Genomic DNA, 10,135 nt, shown 5'->3' with positions numbered 1-10,135 from the left:
GGCCCCGCCGTGTGCTCGCCCCACACAGGCCGCGAACAGCCGTTGAGAGTGTAAATGCCTTTCGGTTTCCCTTGTATTGCGTTGCTTTGGCTGTTTTACGCGTCGTCCGTGTGTCTCAGCCAGCGGCCGTGCTCATTAGCGAAGGTATCAAGAGAAGTCTCTTGATACGCCGGTCAAGGTTTCGCCGGCTCATGCCAGAGAACTAACTTGTTCTGTTGAAATTGGGATTTGCGTTCTGGTTTTGTCTCTCAAACCTGCCGTTTGGCGTGACTTCATGTGTTACTGGCCCTTTATTCCATCTGTTGGTGTTTTGGAAAGCGAGAAGGGAAATGGTGCTCCAGAGCAGACATTGATACAGATTCTTTTACCCACCCGTGAGGTGGCTCACTCAGCTTGGCCGCAGGGAAGCGATACGATGCTTTACTGCGTTTCGGTGGCAAAACGATGTGTAAATTTTAATGCTCTAGCTTTTTGTGACCTTAAGTGACCTTCGGATTTCTCTTCTAGGGTAGGCAGCAGTGTAGGATGAGTGATCAACAAACTAATGGGAAAAACTCAACGGCCAGTTCGAATGACTTCAGTGATCCAGTTTACAAAGAAATTGCTATAACCAATGGTTGTATCAACAGAATGACCAGAGAAGAGCTCAGAAGCAAACTTGCAGAGTTCAAGCTTGAAACCAGGTTAGGCTGATTTGTAAACATTTTATCTTTGAGAGCAGTAGGGCCATAAGGTGTGATTATCTGAAAGTTTAAAAACGCCACAAAGTGGAAAAGCGGGCACACAACCCATCACCAGTTGTTTTATGTGCAGCCTTCATGCAGCTTTTGTTCTGGGATTAGTGTGTGTGTTATCAGATATGTGTGCTGTCACAACAGGTAAAACAAAAAACCAAAAGAATATGTAACTGTAGGATGCTTCTTAACACATTTTTGATCAAGGGGAGAGAGACTACAAGGGTTCTCAGGTGGTGTTGCAGACCTTCAGCCTATAGAAACCTGCTTCAGAACATAGGTGTTTTTATTTACTGTACCCAGTACCGATCTGGTATTGGCTAGAGCCTCTGTGGTGATAGGACTCAGGATTTAATCAACGCAGAGAACGAGTACCTTTAGATGGAGAGCTTGCTAGCCTGAATAGATCAGATAGAATAGGCGAATAGGGGAGCGTATTATAAACTGGATTTGTGCTCACCAAAGAGTAGGAAGGGTCTAGGAGTATGGAGAGTGGTTCCTGCTCTGGAGCCAGACAAATTTGACATATTGTTAAGAAGGTCAACTGGAAGAAACAAATCTTATTGTTTCTACAGGTAGCTGTAATGAGGAAGTAGTGGTTGTGAGTTAGTCTGGAGAAGAGGGGGCTGAGGGGAGACCTTATGCTCTCTACAGCGACCTGAAAGAAGGCTATAGTGAGGTATCTGTTGGCCTCTTCTCCCAAGTAACAAGCAATAAGACAAGGGGAAATGGGCTCAAGTTGGTCCAGGCGGGGTTTAGATTGGACATTAGGAAAAACTTCTTCACTGAAATAGTGGTGAGACATTGGAACAAGCTGCCCAGGGAAGTGATGGATTCGCCATCCCTGGAGGTGTTAAAAAAACATGTAGATGTGACACTTTGGGACGTGGTAATGGTGGTGCTGGGCTGACAGTTGGACTTGATCTTAGAGGCCTTTTCCAAGGTTAATGATTCCACTGCTATGAAGAAAAAGAGAATATGAAAGGTGGGATGGAGTCTGAAAGGAATCTAGCTTTCTAGAGAGGAAGGTGAATGTAGGGGAGAGGATGTTCAGGGAGAAAAAAAAAAAAGAAGGAGCAGAGTTTTATTTTAACAGAATAAAAGAAAAAAAAGTCATGTGAGTGGGAGGTGCAGCCTGCCACTTCAACCTCATCCATCTACAGATGTTCTGACTTAAAAATAAAAAGCAGAATTCAGATAGTAAATAAGGTGTTTGTGTTTTCCTCCTAGCTTATTAGTTTTATGGTTTGGGGTTTTTTTCAGTTGTAAATGCAGAAAGCTTTGAACTTTTCTTTTAGCTAAGCTAGACTTATTTTGTCACTATATTCAATTATGTTGGCCAAATATGTCTTGCTTGTAAACAAATAGTTCATCACCTCTAATACAGTGAACTGAGCAGGTTGACACACACCATCCTTTCCCTTGGGGCTATTTTGATAGCAGCTTCTCTGCTCTTTCAACTTTCAGAGATTTGGTGAGGAAAAAGGTTATTTTCCCTTCCATCAGCTCCCACATTGTCTCAACATTGAATGAACTGGTCATTGAATTAAACTAGACTGATAAACCCGAGTGAAAAAGTGAAACCTGTGTTTGGAGAAGCTGATGGTCCCAAACGCAGGCTTAGCAGTCTGATTCCAGTTTTTCCATGTGAATCAGTGGGCTGATAATAATACCACTTGTTACAAGTAGTTTTTACAGCTCCTGTGATTTCATTTGCTATGTGTAATTTTAAAAATAACTTCCTTTGAAGACTAAATTATCCTTTTTTTATTGACCTCTGGTTTGTTACGTGGTAGTTTTGGCACCTGCACTTCCATATAATAATGTTTGCATTAAAAAGCCACAGTAAGTAACTTAAATAATTTGCTGTTGTGAATTTAAGTGTTAGCCACAAACCTCCTGAAAAGCAGGATCTTGACCAGGAAGTTCTTCTGAAAACTGAAGTCTTTTAATGCTTTACTTTGAATTGCCTAAGCTCAATTTTAAATTTAAACTGAGATCAATTCCAAGTGTGGGTGTTCTAGCTGGATTGTGCATTATCTGTGCCACTGATGTAGAAATACCTCAGGCATCCATGGCTTCAGGCAGAGGCCCCAGGGAAATGCTGGTGAAGCAGCAGTGCTTCGAGGACCTGAGGTCATCTAGGGCTTTGCAAAGGCTTCTGAGTCTTGCTGAACTGAGACTGCAGTGTCTGCAGTGCCTCCCCAGATACTGATGTTATCTGGATGCGTTAGTTGTTGGGGGTTATCGCAAGCCTCCGCATTATCCCAGATAATAGAGCATTAACTGTATGATAAGGTTGAATTCAGATTTCCTAAGTGCTGGTGTTCAAAATGAGGTTAATAAAGGATGAACTTTCAAATGTTAAGTATGGATTCAGTGCTACAGTGGTGAAATAATTCATTAAATGAGAGCGTGATCTTTGTCACTTTCCTTATCTCTTTAGAGGAGTGAAAGACGTGCTGAAAAAGAGACTGAAAAACTATTACAAGAAACAGAAGCTGATGCAGAAGGAACCCCCTGATGAAGACAGCTACTATGACTACATCTGTGTTGTTGACTTTGAAGCAACATGTGAAGAGGGAAACCCTCCTGAATTCATACATGAAATAATTGAGTTTCCTATTGTCTTACTAAACACACATACCCTGGAAGTAGTAAGTGATCTAATTGCTGTGTTAGTGTGCTGTTCTTCAATGTAACTTTGTTTCAGAAAGCTTAGATAACTTTTATGTCGAACTTATGAAAAACAGCTTTTTTTTGTTTTCTTAATAACTTATCTTCTGTACTCGTTACATACATACAAACAATCCTCTCTCTGCAGATCCAAAGCTCTATCTGGGATTCATCATAAACAAGTTAGCAAATTCTGTCATCCTATGTGAGGCCAACTAGACGAGACTAATGCAGAGGTCTAGAAAGTGAGGTTGAGTGAACTCTGCTTCTGGGCAGCCTACACGATTTCCACAATGTACCTGACAGGTTGGCAGCTGTGTAACCTGTTTCTAAACATACTTAGTAGGCATTTGGCAGCCTCAAGTGCTCTGTTCCAGTATACCTTTCTTTTTAGGAAAAACTGCTTGCTTTCTAACTGAAATTGAGTGACTCAGTGAAAGCTGGTTCCTTTATCAGAAACTTGTAAAAGCAGGAGGATTTCCAGTAACCAATGTGATGCTACATTAGATTGTAGCTGCATGTATGACCACATGGAGAGAGAGGATTGTACAGATTACCAATCTTGTTTCATTGCCTTCAGAATAGTAGGAAATGGCATGGTTTTTATCTCCGTCCAGAAGGTTTTGTATAGCAGCAGGGGTTTGGGGCCTTCTTTTTTCCTTTGCTTTTGTACTGCTCAGTTTCCCGGAGTGAGGTTATTGTATCTCTCTCTGACTGGCTGACATCCAGGGGTCTGTGACGTGCATACAGTTCTGAGATGTGTGTCTTGTTGCCTTCCATGAATTACAGGTGACCTGTTAGCAATACCACTTAAAAAAACCCAAACACATGAGGCTTTGCTCATGCGTGTCACTTTTTTTTTTTTTTTTCCTTACTCATGCTCTTCTTTTCCCAAACCCTCCTCTGGATTGCAGTCTGTCCTGCTTCCTTCCTTACATCCAAGTCCTTGCTCTTCGATGCCTACTGGCTGAGAGGAAGGACATGTTCTGGTTGGAAAGACAAATATCCATCCCATTGGGAATCTCACAGTGGGCCATTTCGTACTGACTGGAGAGATACATGCTCCTTTTCTCCTCCAGCAGGGCGAGTAGCCACTATTACCTTTCAGCTATGGGCAAGTGAAAGAAGTTGCTACGTAGTGTGCTGCTGCTGAGTGTTTGATCCTCTTATTACAGGAGGATACCTTTCAGCAATACGTGAAGCCAGAGATTAATCCCAAGCTTTCAAACTTCTGCATCAGTCTGACAGGAATCACCCAGGTAGTTTGCACTTTTTTTCTTTGGGAAAAAACATGGGAAGAAAAGAGATGTGGTGTTGATGTTTTCAGGCTTGTAATCCTTCATGGTCATTTCTGCGTACAGCTTAATCTCCTAATCCTTATTTTTGAGTTGGTCATTTAGGTGTCTGTAAGGGTAAAGTATTTGCTTTGTAATCCTTGTGCAAAACTTAATCTTTAGCAGAGGAAAGCATCTTTTGAATTGCATCAGTTCCTCTTGTAAGATTTTTATTCTAAAAGGTTTAGAGTTGTCAGAATGCAGTGGCTTGCGATTAAGTGGCTTGAGCAGGAGCTGGGAAGCAAGCTCCAAGGTTTTAATCTAAATTCAACAGCTGGCTAACCTTGTTACATTTATAGATGCCATTTGGAGACTGGCTCTTTTAATGGTGCTTTTTGAGTGGTTTGGTTTTGGTTTGTTTTTTGGGTTTTTTTTAAGTTAAGAAAAATCTGTCCAGTTGTCTAATGGACTGATGGTTTAATCTGTTTCTGAAGATTTTTGTGCATCTAATTTAGTGAGTGAGTTAGTGTCTATACAACAATGTAATTTTTACAATTCATGTTGATTTTTTTCTGAAGAAAAATGTTCCTCTGTTGTTTCTCCGGTTCTCTTAGGACATTGTTGATAAAGCTGATACATTTCGTCAAGTTCTGCAGAATGTCATAGAGTGGATGAGACAGCGAGAGCTGGGAACAAAGTATAGCTATTGCATGTTGACAGACGGGTATGTCCTTATGTAACCTTCAGCACGATGTAAAACTGCAAAACAGTGTTTAATCCTTGTCAGAGTATTGTTAAAGGTGGGTCATGACACTGCCATTTTGGCATTTTATTATCATTTTAGCTTTTGGGAAAATCAGAGCAGCTTAACTGAGCAATGTGAAATGAAGCTTAAATCCATTAGATGGCACTGTTTCTTTCCTGCCTTTCTGTGTGCAACTAAATGATGCTGACTCGACTTTTTATCCATTTTTTGTTGTTGTAATTCTCTGTTTCCACCTTGTTTTCATATAGCAGATAATACCTGAAAATAGTGTAGTGCAGTTTCAGTTCTAAGCAACTCCCATGCTCTCCTGAATCCAAGGTTTCGGAGATGTGCTGTTCTTATGTTGTGTCCTCTATGTTTTAGCAGTACTGTTAATACATCCTGTATATTTCACCAGAAAGTAATAATGGATTATGCTGTTCATCAACCAAGGAGAAATGGCTAGCACAGAAGCTCTCTGCTTTGGCTTAGGGGACTTGAGGCTGTGGTGGGTCCCACCTCTGACAAGCTTGGAGTGTGAGGGATCGACTAGTCCTTGAACTGCCACCTGAGCGTGCTCTCTCACAAGGTCTGCATGGGAAATCAAATCCCTTAGTGACTGCAAAGTCAGCGGGTTTTGAGATCTAAATATATCTGTGAAGCAACGTTTTTGTGGTCCTAACTTTTTTATGTGATGAGAGATACTATTTGAGCCTTGTCTTGCAGAGCACCAGCAAGGGAATTTTTCTGTACCTGATGCTTGCATTTTTAGTGGTGAAACTTTACTATTCTGTTATCCTGTCTGCTTTCCTCCCTCTGTGGGAGTGAGGGTTTTAAGTAGCACAGGGAGTTTTTAACATCATCTATGTTGAGTCGAGTGATGCGTTTTCATGTTGTTATACCTGTTGTTTGCCTGGACTAGATCTTCTGCTGTGCTGGATTGAAAAGGTGGTCCTATGCTGCTCTGTTGCAATAAGTGTGTTGAACCTAAGGGAGATGAACCCCGAAACAAACCTGGAGTTTATTAAAAAAGCACGTGGGGGATCTTAGCGTCACTTCCCAATGCTTCTGTCAAGTAAAACACAGATAAATAATCTATAGTATGAATGGCTTGAAAAGTAATGTAGGAGATGATAGGATACACAGCGAGACCTTTTTTAATCAGTCCACTTTCCAAGTGGGAAAATTTTTTCAGCCATGAGATTATTTCCTCACAATTCCTGCAGATTTGACAACCATGAATGACAGGTCTTTTCTGATGAAGAACAGTTATCATTGAAATGGATTTGTGTCCAGTATGAACAGTGATGCCATTTAAAAGCTGTCACACAAGTCTTGAGGTGTACAGTTTAGATCTGTGTATGCCTTAAAAACAAGGAGTTAAAATAATATCATTCCAATTTCACCTAATTTAAGGAATTCTGGTAAATACTGCTATTTGTCTAATTTTTTACCTATGATTAGGTTTCTGTCTTTAGAATCAACAGCGAATTAAAAGAAAAATATGCTAAAGCAAAACTGGTCCAAGACTGGTTGTGTTACTGGGCCTAGAATGTGTCTGGAATTCCCTTGCAGGGGAATCCTCTCAGTGAAATTCTTCAGGGAAAATAGGTGCAGTGACATCTGTTATATAGGTGAGATTGTGTAGACAGCTCCAAGAGAGAGGGGAGAAAAAGGCTTTGGTTTAGCTTGACGCTTGCAAACTTGTTGGAGTGGTTCCCTTCAGGAAGGCAGGCTAGAAGTGTAGCTTCATCTTCTTTCCTGAAAAGTCTGGTTCTTCTAAAGCAAAGTGCAGTCTTATTTCAGTAACCTACATTAAGTAGAGAGATGCATGCATACCAAGTAGTCAGGAAAATTTAAGGTGTCACTTGCTTCCCCGTGGGCTGGATAAGCATCAAGTTTATTGGCAGATTTTGGAGTAGATGCAGTAGGTGGAGAAGTTAGTGTTTTTGTGTTTTTTACTATCCTGGACCTGAAACCATACTAGTGAAAGTCTTGTTCGTGTCATTATTTGTTTTCTCCATGGTTAATATATTCCTATGAAAATTCTTTACAGTTACTATAGCAAAAGAGCTTTTCCTAAACTGTTTTCCTTTTACTGACCACCTAAGAAAAGACAGCTGTTTGCACTACAGCTGTGCAGTATGTACAATGCAGAGCATCTGAATTATGTATTACTAATATTTCTCTCTCTTCTCTTTTGACTTTTAAAGATCTTGGGATATGAGTAAATTTTTGAACATCCAGTGCCGTATTAGCCGTATCAAATACCCTTCTTTTGCCAAAAAGTGGATCAATATTCGCAAATCATACGGGAACTTCTATAAGGTTTGTAGAGATTGTTGTGTTTCTCTTGCGGGAAAATTTTGTTTAGAAGTCTAGCATGTCCTGTTGTGCTTCTCATCTTTACTTGTGTAGTATAAAATTATAGTGCTTAAACTGGTTGCCTGTGGCCTGATTTTTAAATGTACTTCATGCCCAGATCTCACTTTACTAATTGAAGATCATATAATCTACTGCATTTTGATTTAAGTCTTGTTTCTGAGAATCCGGAGATGCTCCAGGAAGCGTGGTGTAAAAATGCCGTACCAGTGCTCTTGGATCAGGTGTGTCCTGAAGTAGTTCAACTAAAAGGACTCTATAGTGAATTTTCAATTATTTTTTTCCTGCCATGTAATACACAACAAAACTAATTTGCACCACTACCCTCAGGTATCTCCACTTTTGACAGTGTAATGGGGACAGAGACAGATTAGGACATGTCTACGGTGGAATCAAGGTGTCAAGAGAAAAAGTAAACCTGTTGGGTGCTGGACCTTACTGCTGCTTTCTTTTACTGCCAGGTTACCATAAAAATGCGTTATTGGAGATTCTAGTGAATTCCTAGTCAGTCTACACTTAGCTATTTGTTTGAATGCAATTTCAGCCTAGCTGATGATCTTCTTGTGAAGGGCTATTTAGTGCTAAATGTAACCTCTAGGAAAAAAATGAGGTTGGTATTTAATAAGAGAAGAGCTTTACTTTGTGCTGGGCAAATACTACAGGGCTACTCCATTTCTCCCTCTATTATTCTGTCTTCTCTGCACAGTGGTGTCTGTTGGAAACACAGTAGAGCACACAGCAGTCTTAGTCCTGTCAGCTCTAACCGGCACATACCTTCTCTCTCCCTCTCTGTTGAGCACTGAGTGCTCTTTAATCAAAAGCAATGAAGACCATAGCTTAGAAGGAATCAGTTTCTTTTTACTTTTTGTGATTTTATTTTATTTTAAATAAATACCAACAATTGTAGCATTTGTAGTTGTTCGGTGCATCTGTTCAGCTATTCTGTGCTGCTGTTGAATCTGATGTTAAGTAATAGATAAAACAAATAGCAAGGAATGTATTGTAACTTTCCTGTGGAGCACCCCACGACCTGCAGTGTATCCCCCCTGCCTAGTTTCTGTTACTATTGGAGTTCCGTATTGCCACATTTTGGCAACTGTGTTATCGCCATTCAGCCTAGCTATTAAGTCGCATAGTATGGTGTTAATATCCTGCAACTTGTAGTGCCCCATGTTCCCCCACCCCAGCCACCACCACCAAGAGAGCAAAGTGATATTTTCCTTGAAAATTACGCTTTTGTTTTCTTTGACTGTTCTAAAGAACAAATGTGTGTTTGGTAGTTAATTGAGAGAGGACTTGGGGCTTTAGCTGGTGCAGCAGTTGGCCTGGGTATGCAATTAATCTTCCTTGTTTGTTCATGCTGTTGGTCATCCATGTAAATGTGGGCTGCCATCGGTGTTGCTGATGTGTTCCTGTGGTGGTTGGAGGCATTCAGAAGCTTGATGCCAGTGGGAATCGGGACCCTAGTGCTTCTTTAATCGCTTAGTATTTAAAAGGAAAACCAAAATCTGATTCCCTCTGCAATGCCACTCTGGATGGTAATTTCTTTTCTGTAAGGCTTATTAAACCTATCTAGGCCATGGCTTCCACCGTTGCCAGTGCTGGCACATCTTGAACTGGTGCTGATGGCAGTGGTGAGAGGCTCTTGACATTATCCAGAGTCTAGACAAGCTAGCTTGCTGCTGACTCTGTCTGCTCTGTAAAAATGACAGTGTCTGTCTCACCAAGGTGCTTTGAAGTTAAATTGTTAGTGATCTGACAAAAGGCAACACAAAGTATGTGACTTAAGTAGACTTAAAATCTGCATGTGTTTCTACTGCACTGTGTTAAGATTAAAAAAGACTTGGTACAGAACCTAATTCTTGTGTGTGGTTCACTTTCTCCATCAGGTTCCTCGGAACCAGACCAAGCTGATGATCATGCTCGAAAAGCTGGGCATGAACTACGATGGGAGACCTCACAGCGGACTCGATGACTCTAAAAACATTGCAAGGATAGCTATAAGGATGCTGCAGGATGGCTGTGAACTGCGGGTGAATGAGAGAATGCACGCTGGACAGCTTATGACAGTCTCCTCCTCAGCCCCCTTAGAGGGAGCCCCTGCTCCACAGATGCCCCGCTGCAGAAACTAGCAGTTCAGGGCTTCTGCCAGAGGAACTGCTCACAGAAACCCGCTAAAGACTGTTAAGAGTTTATTAAACCGCTGCCTTTGCCAACCTGTCTGCAATGCAGAATCTGAAAGCACCTTAACTAATCGTCTCTGTTGAAAGAAAGAGGAGCATGGAAGCTCTTTGAAGCCTGTGTTACAGCATTTTTTAATATAT

General features: G+C 41.1%; 1 protein-coding gene across 1 annotated transcript; it reads left to right on the top strand.

Annotated features, from left to right (window-relative positions):
• Positions 1-512: 512 nt before the first annotated feature.
• On the top strand, positions 513-10,122 carry ERI1 (exoribonuclease 1). The gene is made up of 6 exons (XM_009875345.1): positions 513-683; positions 3,181-3,391; positions 4,586-4,669; positions 5,299-5,408; positions 7,643-7,757; positions 9,701-10,122. The coding sequence occupies exons 1-6, from the start codon at positions 526-528 to the stop codon at positions 9,941-9,943; spliced, it is 921 nt and encodes a 306-aa protein (XP_009873647.1). The 5' UTR covers positions 513-525; the 3' UTR covers positions 9,944-10,122.
• The last annotated feature ends 13 nt before the right edge of the window (positions 10,123-10,135 follow it).

The sequence above is a fragment of the Apaloderma vittatum genome, unplaced genomic scaffold, assembly GCF_000703405.1.
Source record: "Apaloderma vittatum isolate BGI_N311 unplaced genomic scaffold, ASM70340v1 scaffold37738, whole genome shotgun sequence".
Classification (NCBI taxonomy): domain Eukaryota; kingdom Metazoa; phylum Chordata; class Aves; order Trogoniformes; family Trogonidae; genus Apaloderma; species Apaloderma vittatum.
The sequence above is the reverse complement of the archived record's forward strand: the minus strand, read 5'-3'. Positions and strand labels throughout refer to the sequence as shown.

Coding starts and splice junctions, on each gene's coding strand:
- ERI1 (XM_009875345.1), top strand. CDS start 526: ATGAGTGATCAACAAACTAATGGGAAAAACTCAACGGCCAGTTCGAAT. Junction 684..3,180: donor GAGTTCAAGCTTGAAACCAG/GTTAGGCTGATT, acceptor TTATCTCTTTAG/AGGAGTGAAAGACGTGCTGA. Junction 7,758..9,700: donor CATACGGGAACTTCTATAAG/GTTTGTAGAGAT, acceptor TTTCTCCATCAG/GTTCCTCGGAACCAGACCAA.